The sequence below is a fragment of the Ischnura elegans genome, chromosome 6, assembly GCF_921293095.1.
Source record: "Ischnura elegans chromosome 6, ioIscEleg1.1, whole genome shotgun sequence".
NCBI classification, from domain to species: Eukaryota; Metazoa; Arthropoda; class Insecta; order Odonata; family Coenagrionidae; genus Ischnura; species Ischnura elegans.
The window spans coordinates 94,114,872-94,129,050 of NC_060251.1; the positions used below are offsets into that span (position 1 = coordinate 94,114,872).

A 14,179-nucleotide genomic window follows, 5' to 3' on the forward strand; every position below is an offset into this window, starting at 1 on the left:
CTATGACAGGCAACAACGCCACAACGATAGGCGACAAGGCAACGCATGGTAGCGCAGCAGAGTCAACCTGGCTGTGGAACAGGCAGGTTGGCTCTATTAGTCACATGTTTTAAATTGGGAACAGCTGAAATCTCTGTTGCACACGTCCTCATTTTATTGCATCCTGTCACAATGATGCGTGTCACTGATGTATCAGATAAGACTTTTCACTTTTAACCTTCATAGAAATTCCCTGGGTAAATCATAAAAGGTTGATTGTGGTGTGAGAATTTGCTCATTTAAAAGGATAAATATCTACCATGTAATGTTGTAGTTGGTATGTGACCACCGTATCTATTATCCTAGGCATGATTTCCTTTGAGGCACATCATCAATGGGGCTAGAATCCTTATTTGGGAAACAGAAGCCACCCTACGACTTGTTAGGAACTCTACTTGCCACATTGTACTCAATGCCTAGGTAAACTCATTGCATTAGTCAGACATAACAAACATTTTTTGCTTGCTTTTAAATATGTAAATTTAATGGTGAAATTAAAATAAATATGTATCATTATTTTCATGAGCTGTAGGTAATTTTCAATTAAACTCTATCTTTAATAATAGTCTGAGTCAGAACTCTGAAGCATTCTTTTGATGCCCTGGATTTTGTATTGCCTTACTATGGTAATGTGTTACTTTTAGTCCTTGTTCTCATACTTACACCAACACTGATGTTAACAAAAATTTGATGGCATTCCATTCTCTTGAATTTGTGGTAAATTTTTGGGTTGAAACTCTGGGTGAGCAAGTGAAAGCGAGGCCTTGTGAATGCCTGAAGCACTGCGAATGGAATTGATTTTCTTAGAGCTACTGTTAAAAGATGGGATGCCAAAGGTTTGAAGTACATATTAAGCCCTAAGGCTTCTGAATATGTCTGTTTGAGGTGGGTACCAAAGATGGGTTGGAGTCAGTCTGAACAATTTTTCATCGATATTTTAAGAGATGGGACATTCGAATAGTCACAGCACAAAATACCTTGAATAATGAGCTTTTTCAGTAGTCGATATTCAATGACATAAAGGCATCAGTTATTCAAATTTCGAATACACAGTACAGATCATCCATGATTCTCTTCAAATCCGTTGACAATGGTTGCTTCTTACTTGAAAGTTTGCACATTTGTTTGGTTCAATGTTTGCCTTTATCTACAAAATGTTATCACATTTATTTTATCTATCCTCATTTCTTTATCATGAGCATTTCTGTTGAAAACTCATGTTTGGATATGTCATCAAATTCCATTCTGGAATATGTTTACTATACCTTTTATTCAGTTTAGTGTGGATGTGTACTTTACTAATTATGTAGTTTTGCATTGATACCCTGAATAAGGAGACCATTTCTACTGTGAGTTAACTGTGTAAGGAGCCTTAACAGGATCCATTCTCAAGTCTGTCATGGCGAGTTTAACTTAAACATCTTCCTGCTTTGAGGGCAAGTAGGTGTATTCATTTATAAATTTTTCAAAATCACCATCTAACTCATGTTCTCTCTTAGCAAATTTTTTTTATGCAACAATAAGGGAGAGAACATATTGATCAATCTTGGCTGTGATACAATTTTGCTAATCAATCAGTCGTCTCTGGCATGACTTAGCGAAATTTGTTTCTCATTTTGAGTGAAGAGAAAAGCAAAATTGTAACACCAATAAATTTATTCTGCAGAATATGGTTTTGAAGCAGATCGTTATTATCCAGTTCAAACACAAGGCAATAAGCATTCAAACTTTGGCAAATAATAAGTTTGTGACCTATTACTTTCACGTGACCATTTACAGTCTCCGTAGTATCAAATAATACATCAATATTGTGATTGGTTCAAAAGGTTATGTAGAATTGTGAAGTCCTTGCTTTTCAATATAATGCACTCATAAACTGAATTTCTTGTCAATTCATTTGATAGACCTGCAAGCCAGAGGAAATGGCCGACTTCCCACGCAGAATGCGTGACTGGCTGTTCAACATCATGAGGGACTTGGCTGATAGGCAAGAACTTACTCCCTACTACTTCAAGATGGAACGCGAAGCTGAGACCAATCTTACAAGACGCTGGACCAATGCTGCCATCTGGAAATGGTGCGACTTGGATGGTCATCCCCATGACAGGTCAGTATCATTACACTGCAATCTGGGTAATCAGACTCAAATGCAGCCGTGTAGTAGCCGGATTATCAAAAACGCTGGATTATTGCGAAGGTACAGAAATCAAACTCTATGTAAAATGGTTTAATTTTCCAATTCGATACATTTAGGGATGCCAACTCTTCCTACTACTTAGGGTGTGAGTCAAGGTAGATAACCAAATTTATAATAATTATTATGGTTGATAAAGGCAGAATTTATCCTGGATACCACTGTTACTCTGCAAAGAACACTTCTTTTCCCTATTCAATGGGTCACTTGGTCAAAACGTCATGCAAATTATGAACTGACTAACACCTACATACATAATAATAAAACAAATACTTATTAAATGTTGTAAAATATTTTATTTCAAACTGACAAAATTATATTAGCGGAAGGGAGGTCACCAGCCCTTCATGCCAAATTACTGGACGTGTCGGATTAACGTAAAACCAGATTACAGAGATTGTACTGTATTAGTATTTCAATTCAGAAGTTTTACAGACAGTCCTGACCAGCCAAAGTGCTGACTCCAGTTCATTGGCTAACAAATGGTTGTCTACCATATTGGAAGGTAGTGGCCAAATCAGATAATGAAGAAGGTGTGATGTGCTTAGTGTGTGTATACCGTATTTTCTCATGTAGCACATGCATCCTTTATTTCCTTTTTAGCGGGGTCAAAAGTGGGGTGGGTGACATGGATGGGGATGAATGGGTTTTTTTTTTCATTTTCAAAAAGTTGCAGTTATCTGTTATTTATTAGGTAATGGTGGAAGTAGTGTTAAGATTACCTAGATACGCATGTTCAAACTGATTATGCTTTGAAAAATTAGGCTTTCAGTCTACATTAATGGATAACAATCAGAAGAATTGTCCAGGATAAGAAATGAGAATATTCAAGTTATAAAAATAACAGTTTTTGGTAAAAAAGATTTTGTTGGAAGAGATTTTCGGTGATGCTTTCAGATGATTCAGAAATGCTTTTGACTCTGTAATAAATAATTTATTTCTGTGAATAATCGCAGGTAGTATCCTCATGTTATTCTGTAACTTAATATAAATTACTGAAGAATAATCTTAAGAACATCAGTATGAAATAGGGCCATATTCTCAGTCGACCCTACATATCCGTCCCTACATAACAAAAGGCCCCTACATGCATTTCTCAGTCGAACCTACATAAGTGGTGGGGGGTGATTCTGTCGTCAAGTTCTCTGAGATGAGGTAGATGATGGCGCAGCGCCAATTTTCCACTCTGAAGGCATAATGGGACCTAACTATGAAACTAAGAAAAGACGTCCGATAATTTTCGGGCGTATTGTTAGGGTAATGGCTCAAGGTAAATTAACCATCTGTGTCGTCCGCCAGGTCGTGTTGGTACCTTTTATTAATTAATCGTAATTAATAAAAGGTACCAACACGACAAGGCAAGGTAATTATCGCTACAAATACTCTCATATCGAGCCAAAAGTAGAACCTTATTGTCTATAATCTGGTAGTGTTATTACCTTTCTGCTGTGTTTCTGTACATTTTAAAATGGTTTATGTGAACTCGTCTCCCTCAATATTCATTACAACGTAGATTCTTTAATTGAAGTGATCAACGAACGATATTTGGCCACCATGTTTTTGCAGGGTGTAGGGCTGGTTCAGCTACCCTACATCAAGTAGGGCCCGTTTAGTTCCAAAAACGGCCATATGTAGGGCTTGATGTGGCATATGTGGGGCGAGATCGGTTTATGTTGGGGCTGATGACATATCCCGGGTTGATTGCCCCTACAGGGTCGACTAAGAATACGGGCCATAGATTCTAATTTGTGCTTTACAATTCTTTCGAAGAAGTTTTAATTTATGTAATTTACTTAAAAGATCATGAATGACAACCTTTATTTGATTGCTTCTATCTCCTGTTCTTTACTTAGCAATGAATCTTCCATGAAAATACTTATTTATTTAGTCGGCATGGAGTTTGCATATTTCTTCTTTGTAGGGATTGTTAATCTTTTGCCTGAACAAAAAAAATATACTTATTATCGTCTTAACTAAAGGAATATTTAGTTATTAAGGTCTTTTTAATTATCAAGGACTAATTAAAATTATTTGTTGACTTTTTACAGGACTGTCTCTCGCCACGAGCTCTTCCCGATCAGAGCACCCCTGATGGCTCTGGAGCATTGTATTGCCCCGTTCCTGAACAGCTGTGATGTCGATGATGACCACAAAATCTCTCTGAAGGAGTGGGGAACATGCCTGGAGTTGGAAGAGGTTACGGGATATTTTAATCATTATTTATTGCTTTTTCTTCTACAGGATGGACATCCATCTTCAAAAACTGGGAAAGACATAATTAGAAACGGTCCTTAGAAAAAAACCATAAGATATAGTTGATTATTAAGGGCATTTAGTTTTGCTTGACTTAAAACCTTTCGAGCTGAACATTGTTCAATTCCTGGTGCCACTGTCAAAGTAAAAAACTTGAGTGTATTCCAGCAGATTATTGTTATTCTATTGGTTTATTTGTGATATTCACCTTCAGACATGGTTATTAGGGCCTATATTTACTTGTTATGGACACACTCAGGCTTTAATTATTCCCATACCCCCTTAAACAGCCTCTATGTGTATCTTACATTGGGGCTAATAATATGTAACGATGAACAACTACAAATACCCATGCCCAAGATATATATAATCAGAGGCTGGCAGTGTTTGCTCTGTGAAACCTCTCTACAGTGAAAAATGAAAGTATAACACTTCGTAAGGTTGGCTATTTATGTTTAATGAGTACAACTGGGTAATGTGTGTAGTAATGTAGTTACATCCAGTGCGGTATTTATGATTGAGCTACATAAGCTATAGCTTTGGATCTCCAAAAAATTTTTTCCTGAGTGAGCAATTGTCATATATGAGAACTTAAATATGGTGCAGCATTAATTTGTGCCAATGCCTCACATCATGTACTTATTGCCCAATTTTCCGTAATCCTTGTACATAACATGTTTCAAGAGATTGGATAAGAAGACTTTATAAGTGGTGTCTTTTACAAGAACTTATGTTTATTTTAACTATATTTTGCCTTTTTAAGGATACATCTTATCAATGAAAAATATTGCAAGTTGAAGATTTATTATTTCACTATCAATATACTTTTGAATTGCATTTCTAATTAACCTATTATGCATCTGAAAATCATATTTGGCACTGACATAGAATATCTGGCATGATGAAGGGCCCCATATCTCAAACAGCCTAGTGCCTTATCAAGTCTATTCCAGGACCTAGTCACATCTTCAGGTTTTCTCCGCATTTTCACATCTGAGGATGTAGCTATGTTATGGAACCTGGGATGTGCTTATTCAACATAAATAATGAGCCTTATGAATCATACTTTTTATTTTTTATGTATTCAAATGGATTTTAGTGATTCATTTATTCCTGAATTGAGCAAGTTTTGCTGCATTTTAAATTTTGTAAATACATATACATGTTTATTTTGGCATTGAATTAATGAAGGGTTATACTGAATATAATATTTCAATGGGTACATCTTAGGCCTCATGAAAGGAGGTATATCTGTAGTCTTTTTGGCTTAGTGTTTGAAGAATGTTGGTTAATGTTATGAAGTTAATTATCATTAGTAAGTAATTGCACCTTGTGCCATTCCCTTTTATATTTAGATATAGCAGCCATTTGATGAAACTGTCCATAATTTGCTTTTAATTAGATTTTTAAGGATCTTCCACGCATGATTTTCCTCATTTTTGTGAGATAGTCCAGTTTCAGGATAACAAGTGCCCTCAGGGTTGTTCAGAACTGGCTTTCTAATTTAGTCGGGTAGGGGCACCACTTAAGTTGGCCTCATACTTTCATATTTCAAGTAATCAATTGTTTTAACGTCAGATCTGGCCACCCAAGTGCGCTTGTGAGGCGCATACTACTACAGAGCATAAACTGATAATGTAATACCCTGCAATTCACGATAATGCCTATTACCTTCAATTCTATCTTTAGATCCTATTTTATTCCTTCCCCTCCCTTGCTTGCCAAATATTCTTTTCTCCAAAACTGTTGTCAACGTCCCTATTACCCTGCTCAGTATTTGTTCCATCCAAACCTCTGTCTGCTTCGTATCTCAGGACTACTATATATATGCATTGCTACATACTACATTAAATCACTGCAAATCACTTGCCTTCTATTCAAATCCCTAAAAATCCATGCTTTTGATAACTTTTTGAGGCACTAAAAATTTATATTTATAATTACATAAAATACCTATCTTTTTTGATATGAGGAATCAAGATGTAAAATATCACATGTGGTCAATTTTGGATTGCATAAGAAGAAAGGGATGAAGTTGAATATATATTCTCAAATGAAATAAAATAACTATGTTTTATTCCACAATTTATTTTAAATAGCACGACCCGGGTTTCAACATCTAGTGTTATTATCACCTGATGATAACACTAGATGTTGAAACCCGGGTCGTGCTATTTAAAATAAATTGTGGAATAAAACATAGTTATTTTATTTCATTTGAGAATGAAGGAATTCCACAAAATAACGCCTGAAACCGTGTCTTATATTGAATACATAGTTAACACATTCAGCGCGGAGCACGTCAATTGACGTGGTCCCGTCCAAGTCGAGATACAGAGCCAATATCTGCCAGTTGGGCCTGGAGCCCTTTCTCCGCCTCCATACGTGGCTAATAACAACTTCTGATTGCGTGCACGGCCTTCAGCAAGGTTCTCTCTTTCGACCCATGTGAGCCGTTTGAAAATAGCAGTATTTGAGCGGAAGTTATGGTGCAGAAACCTCTCCCTATTTTTCTTTCTAATTTTATCGGCCGATTCTGACGACGTTCATGAAAATTGGGCCCGTATTGAATGTGTTAATAGGCACTGCATGGGGTTGAAGCAATTTTTAGAAACTTGTTTTAAAAAGAGAATGCTGGGGAAGAAGTCTTGGATGTCATGAAGAAGGTGGAATATAAATTATTTGAGGTATCATTTGGGAAAAATGAAACTTTGAGCTATGTCGTTAGAGGGTACTGCAGTCTCAGAAAGTACCTCTGATTTGCCCAAATTTTCCTTGTTAATCTCTCTTCCATTTGTACATCTCTTAAAATGAGTCTTCAGTCCCTGGTGAAATGGTATTAAAGAGGTTGCCAATTTGTAAATATGGTATTTGTATCAACTATTTTCATGAAAAATCCAAAGTAAGGAATGGAATTTACTATACCAGCTGAATTTGATGATGGTGGGGTTTGTGAAGTGCTTTAGATGATTTCATGTAAAGGTGATGGTTGGTTATAAACCTACTGTTAATGAGACAATTATCTTCCACAAGGTTACACCTAAAATATTCTCCTATTTACGAGAAGCATGATAGTTTTACATTCAGCTTGATACCACGAGTATTTGATTACATACTATGTTCTTTATGTATCTAATTGGTATTTTTGCCTTCTCTCTTTGCATGATATATTTGATATTCATTTATTTAGACTTGAAAATGCAAAGAATTATTATTTAAGAAAGAGTATACTTAGGAATCATTTTTTGTGTTTGTTTTAATGATGAGGGTCTTAGAAGACCATTAGTACACTACAGCAATCCATCTGCCACTCAAGAACCATGTCAAAATCCTTTTTAAGGTTACTTTCAACTGGACACTCTCTGAATTATGGTTTTTATGTAACCATTGCATGCCTTACTCAAAGAACAATAATTTAGAATTATCTGAATACATTGACTGATCATAGTTTTATCGTCATGCTGTCTCTAGTTGTGTTTAACTTTTGAAAGCAATTTGGTGGAAGATGCTTTTGGTGCAATACTGCTAAGTTGTATCTTGCCGAGTGAAGTGACTTCATTCCACTAGTATTTTCTTAGGCATAGCCTTTCAGTTATTAAATAATACTGAATATTAGCTAGTGTCATCGTGTTTGGTCAGTTAAACATCCATGCAGTACCAAAGATGTTGGTATTCCATGGGTAAAGATCCTGTTTCCTCATCTAAATTTTTAAGTAAAACATCAGCGACCTATTGAAACTTTCGTTGCATTACTTTTCCCTTTTGAGTGAGGAATTAGCACTTCTTAATGAAAAAAAATACTTTGCTGTTTTGTATCAGTGTGAGTTTAGTGAAGTTGTATTCCTGTCATCTAGAGCTTATTTAATTGGATTTTACTTGTCTGAAAATCAGATTTCGTTTGTACTATATGTCAGAGAGTAGGATATGAATTAAGTCACACCTGACTTTGTTTTGTGACGTTTTATGCTCTAACCATACATTCAGATGGGAAAAGGACTCTGCCCCAATAGATCTCACATCAGTTATTTAAAGAAATTTTCCTTCGCGTAAATGAGATTTTTTTGCGAACATTATTTTAAATAAATACATTTAATGGAGATACTCAAATGTGAACGCTCTCGTGAATTTAAGGCTGCGTTGGAAAATTGATTAAAATATTCGAACTATTGATGGGCACTAGTGTATACGTAATATAAACTTACTTTGGTACTTATGTGTTTTTCTTCTTTACAGGATGACTTGGAGGAGAAGTGTGACGACGTGAGGGGAGACTAAACAGCTGTTGCCGAGCATTCCACCACCTATTTGCGAGACGCATATGCTCACTAACGATGATCAGCCGTTGAGAATGATAATTTATGTCATTGGTGCTATTTGAAATTTTCCATGTGTGCTTACGCACCCATCATATGTGATCAAATCATCATACGTTCATGTATTTAACCTACTTGTACAATCAAACGATTGACGTCTACTAAAAGCGTTGGAATCTAAGATGTTATTAGTGATGTAGACTTTTTTATCCACGGTAATTGTACTTTTATGTGAAATAAACACTGCCAACAAAACTCCTATTTTTATGTCTGTTGCCCCTTAAACCTTTTTTGGAATATCTATTTTTTTATTTGAATGAGTTAATCGAGGTGAAAAAAATATCATACTACCGTAATTACGCAGAGTAATCCTTCCATGGTCTTCACAAACCTTAAAAATATACGTAGAAAGGCTATGCAAACGTTATTTATTCTACAGAGGGATTGATAAAAAGTAAACAAATTATCGAAATATTTATCCATATTGTGAAGAACTTAGGCTCCGCCATTTTGGAAGACTTCGTAACGGAAAGCTTGATCAATAGATGGAGCGCGTCCCGCGCTAGTCATTTCAAAAGGAGCGAGCCCTCATTGGCTGAGGCCAGTCACGTGATCACTTTCATACTTCCATCAAATCGTTTTGTTTGGCGGGCACGCAGAGCGTTAGTAGCTGTTTGGCCAAGATAGACGGAGCACAATGGTAAGAATCCAAAGTTATTATGGTAAATTGTGTTCATCGGTTAGCGAATTTATCGTAATCGTATTCTTTGTTGTCTCATCTAACAAATCCTGGAATTTGGAGGTTCTAGCTCGAAAATTAACTATATTTTTCGACAATTTTAGGCAGGAGGAAAAGCGGGTAAGGACTCTGGAAAGGCGAAGGCAAAGGCTGTGTCCCGTTCAGCAAGGGCAGGGTTGCAGGTAGGTTTTCTATGATTGTAAAGTGTTACTACTTATAAATTTGTGTTGGCGTGGAGTTGGAAGCATCGGCTTTTAGTGAACAATTTTTATTTTGTTGTTCGTCGTGTACTTTTCAAAATTAACGTCGAATTTAGTTGCTTGTTCGCGAGCGGTGGTTGGTTTGTTTGTCTTATGGAAACGCCTCTAAATGCATTTTTATTTTCTTATTTTCTAGTTCCCTGTGGGAAGAATTCACAGACATTTGAAAAATAGAACTACAAGTCATGGACGTGTTGGTGCTACCGCAGCAGTTTATAGCGCTGCCATCCTTGAATATTTAACTGCTGAGGTGAGTTGGATTCTATTCAAAATGGCTGATGATGGTGTAGTTGTACCCGGTGTCTGGTGAAATTTAGCTGTTTCGGATTAAGATTCTTACTTTCCAATTTTTTATAGAATATCTTTGAATCGGTCTAGTGCGTGTTGTGTAGTATTTGATAATGTCAACCCGAAATACGTGTGATTAATATAGATTTGTATTCGCTATGCTTGTCATTGTTCAAAAATGGCGCGAACCGTTATCAAAGTGATTAGTTATCCTATTTACTATTTTGTGTGTGACTTCTGGCTGTGAAATTGCCTAGAGATAGAATTATTGATGCTTGGTGTGTACCGGGAGTGAGCAGAAACTATGCTTCTGAAGTTTTAATTGTTGTTATTGCATCATTTTCTAGGTGTTGGAATTGGCAGGTAATGCATCTAAAGATCTCAAAGTGAAGCGTATTACACCTCGTCATCTTCAGCTTGCTATTAGAGGAGACGAAGAATTGGACAGCCTTATAAAGGCAACCATTGCTGGAGGAGGTAGGTGTTGCATAGCGATTGTTTACCGGTCTAATTGTTGGAAGGCTATGAAGCCAGCGCGACTTACAATTTTTGTCTTATTTTTAGGTGTTATTCCTCACATCCACAAGTCTCTCATTGGGAAGAAGGGATCTCAGAAGCCCGCATAAGGGTTTCAGTTGCGGTTACAACCGGAGCAGTTGTGATTGCCTCAATTGGCACAGGAATTACTGTGAGACTTCGAAGTATGGTGTGTGTCGTCAAAATGCCAATGACTCTTGTCCTGTTGGGTTTTAGCCAGCTCTGTGTTGTGGTGGCGGAGGCATAGCGCGTTGTGAAACTCAAGTAATGGACTATTACAATTCATATTGAAACAGTTTATCGCAGGAGAATAGTTTTCATTGTAAGGAGTGTTGATTTTTCTACTGCCCACACCATATTTGGCTAAATATTTGTTCATTGTTCTCATTTTAAAGAATGCATGTGTTGTATGACTTAATATATTAAGGTATTGACCAATATGAATGCAGTACAAATTGTTGCAGTGCATGAGTGACAACCAATTCTCTGTTTTGGAAATTCATTAGGTTTTAGGTGCATTTAAATCAACCTGTCTTAATTATTAGATGTAGGACGTACATTCATTAATAAACATGATTTGTGTAACTTGAATTTATTATTTGCTGTTAAATTTCCCGTTTCCTTGTTAGTATTAGCGTTGGAATTTGTGTCAATGTGGCAGGACGCTATGCTAGGGCGATTTCAGAGCCAGCTGGTGGCCGGATGTCGTTGACCGCAGTGCTGGGAGCATGTGGTTCTTCATTTACACGGTAGATGGCAGTGGGTGGGTTAAATTTTTACGAAGGGGTCTGTTGGCGGTGGCGTGTAGAAGCACTTGCTCCGTTGTCTTTTCGAATTCAAATTCCGAGCCTTCGCGTCCTCTCTGGGGCCCGCCACCGAACTAACTTCCCGAGTCTGGCAACATGCGGGTCGCGCAGTCAGGTGGTAGGGGAAAACTGTAAGGTGGGGAAGGAATTCTCCGCCAGCCGGCAGGGCAGTTCTTCGGAAGTTCCGGAGTTGGCTTGTGCTCGGGGGACGTCACTCGCGCGCTGACGTTTGTGTTTGTTTCATGTTGTTTATTCCGGCGATGATTTCGTGTGACATAGTGATGTTCTGAGAATTTAGTGTTGTGAAGAAATCCTCCCAATTCTGTGCCCTGCGCTTTATCGCGCTATTAGTGTGTTACTTATTAACCTCTTGGAATACTTCGGAACTCCTTGCAGTTCTTGGTGATCGTTCGCTCACCAGTTGATCCACCCTTGGGAGTTGCCGTGTTGTCACGGGATAAGGGTAGCTGCTGCATCTCACAACAGGTGAGCTGTCAGGAATTGCGTGTTCCATGGCATTAATTATCTGTTAAAGTCACTCGGCGCGAATTAGGGTCAGATGTCAGACTATCTGTGGTGCTGTCATTAGTTGACAACCACGTGTGAAGCTCGTTGACTAACGTTAATTGCCAGTTTTAAATTTATTTTGGACAGGATGCTAAGTTTAAGGCCTTATCCGTCCAAAGACGACGTTGTTATCAGTTATTTTATAACTGTCTAATGATTTAATGTCTGGTGTATGGTTTAATGCCTGGTGGTAACTCCGCTGTTGACATTTCTTCGACTTTGCCTCGTGTTAATTAGTATAATGTGGGTTATTTGCATATTTTCCGATGCCCGCCACGTCACGTTTTCGAATCGTGATCAGATCACCCAGGAACCTTGGTTGTCACGCCAAGGTGATTGGAATAGTTGATGCAAAGCCGAGACTTTTACTTTCTTTCCTACGTACGACCTTTCTTGTGCGACCGAGCCCATTTTCCGACGGAGGAGTCTTTCTCGAGGACGGCTATGGTCCGTAAGTCCATTTTCCGTGGCCGCATGCTCACTTGGGTAGATCCCTCTCGGTCGCCTCACTTTCTTCCCCCGCTGTCGGTGAGAACTGCTTTCTCCCAAGATGCCGGCCCGGCGGATCGCCTTCCTGGATCAGGCGGTTACCTGGCTGCCTGGAAAAACGTTTCTCTTAGCGGAGAAGTCGCCTACGCATTTATATCTTTTTTGCATAAATAAACAATATTGTCATCATCGCTGCCTCCTTTTTGAATGTTTACAAATACTTCCATGAAGTTTGGAACTGAATGACCCCGGGAAAGGTGTTTTTCATTGCGTTTCCCGTACGGAACTAAACAGAAAAACTTCTCGCCGTATGCAGGTGTCGAGCTGATCACAATCTTCCGTCCTGAAAGATTAACGTGGTGTATTTTTGAATTAACATCAGTTGTTATATTAATAGAGCATCATCATTTGAGCGTTGTTATTGTCGTAAAATGTTGGCGAGGAATTAGTTTGTGGGGATTATGACTTCAGTCATTCTAATAATTATGCCGGTATCCTTTGAAGAACAGTACTATCATACTAGTAGCCTGCCATAAAGGCTATTATGGATACTTATTCAATCCATCCAATTGGTTGATCGCTACTTCTTGAAACCGAAGGTTTTGCTTGAATCTTGTTTTCCGGGCTTCCACTGTATTCTTCGTAGTCTGACGACATTAATCAATCCGTTTTATTTGTTGCCATCATACTTCAAAGGACGTGGTGGAAACCGTTAAGGTATTTTCACTCGAGAATCCGTCGCAAGAACAATGGTTTTGTTTATTAGATAAATCACTCATTGGGTGCTTTCCATTCATTGACACACGTCGACACAAGTCGACTTGCGTCGCGGATTTCGTGTTCCCTTCGGTGTGTGTCGCCGACTGTTGTGACACAAGTCAACAAACGGTAACGCACAGGAATAGGAGAGTTATAAACAAATGCCGCGAGTCGACACAAGTCGACGCGTGAGTCGCATGAATGGAAAGCACCCATTAGGTCGCTTCCTCTGATTTTCTTTTATGACACGTTTCGTTGTCACAACATTTTCAAGTGCATTGTTGTGACAAGGAAACGCGTCTTGCAAGTATAAATGCTGGGGTAATGTTGCAATGACTCATTCAAATAATGACGATATCCTCCACCTCATCGTGACAGTTGCCACACAATAAAAAGGTTTTGTTGTTCATCGCCGTTTTTAAGCTCAATTAATTCTTCATCCGCACGCGAAACAGGTGCATGCTCATAATCGCATTGCGATGATTGTTTTTAGCCGATTTCCGTTACACTTTATCCCGGGATGGGTGAAAAAATTCCGCTCCACAATTCCCAGGCGGTTAATGGCCCTTAGCCGGCCCGCTGTTAATCCCCTCCTTTGATTTCGAGTCTCTCCCAAGGCTGAGTGAGGAACCGGATGCGTTGTTCGCGTCGGAAATTCTTAGCAAGGTGCTTCGACTTCTTCTACCTGTCTTTTCTTCTCCTTCGCTCGCCTACATCTACATCTACATCTACAAATTACCCTGCGAGCCACCTCTAGGGTGTTTGGCAGGGGGTGATCAATCACCAGCATGCAGCATGCATTTGGACTCCCACATGCACACCACACCGTCCAAAAAACGTCCCGTATAATAACAAACTATACTACTATATGCTGTTAGAAATAGAATATAGAATAGAAATTCAGAAACATGCAGTAAGTTTTACATAGGTTAGTA

At 38.3% G+C, this 14,179-nt stretch overlaps 3 protein-coding genes across 4 annotated transcripts in view; all 3 read left to right on the forward strand.

Moving 5' to 3' along the window:
• Positions 1 to 9,054, forward strand: part of LOC124161205 (SPARC) — a 77,488-nt gene extending 68,434 nt beyond the window's left edge. For both annotated transcript variants that reach the window (XM_046537465.1, XM_046537466.1), the window contains exons 6-8: positions 1,944 to 2,146; positions 4,282 to 4,429; positions 8,720 to 9,054. In XM_046537465.1, the coding sequence (XP_046393421.1) occupies positions 1,944 to 2,146; positions 4,282 to 4,429; positions 8,720 to 8,761 (393 nt within the window). In that variant the 3' untranslated portion in view covers positions 8,762 to 9,054. The remainder of the gene's footprint in view (positions 1 to 1,943; positions 2,147 to 4,281; positions 4,430 to 8,719) is intronic.
• Positions 9,055 to 9,391: 337 nt separating this feature from the next.
• LOC124161206 (histone H2A.V) lies at positions 9,392 to 11,208 on the forward strand. Its single transcript, XM_046537468.1, has 5 exons — positions 9,392 to 9,499; positions 9,643 to 9,720; positions 9,935 to 10,048; positions 10,434 to 10,563; positions 10,651 to 11,208. The coding sequence occupies exons 1-5, from the start codon at positions 9,497 to 9,499 to the stop codon at positions 10,710 to 10,712; spliced, it is 387 nt and encodes a 128-aa protein (XP_046393424.1). The 5' UTR covers positions 9,392 to 9,496; the 3' UTR covers positions 10,713 to 11,208.
• A 325-nt stretch (positions 11,209 to 11,533) lies between these two features.
• LOC124161207 (cadherin-87A-like) overlaps positions 11,534 to 14,179 on the forward strand; it is a 1,373,415-nt gene continuing 1,370,769 nt past the window's right edge. Inside the window, exon 1 of the mRNA XM_046537469.1 lies at positions 11,534 to 11,915. The gene's annotated coding sequence lies outside the window, so the exon portion shown is untranslated. The remainder of the gene's footprint in view (positions 11,916 to 14,179) is intronic.

Bases quoted from the DNA above. Each gene is read 5' to 3' on its own strand.
- LOC124161206 (XM_046537468.1), top strand. The intron at 9,721-9,934 runs GTAGGTTTTCTA...CTTATTTTCTAG, and splicing joins CAGCAAGGGCAGGGTTGCAG to TTCCCTGTGGGAAGAATTCA. The intron at 10,564-10,650 runs GTAGGTGTTGCA...TCTTATTTTTAG, and splicing joins GGCAACCATTGCTGGAGGAG to GTGTTATTCCTCACATCCAC.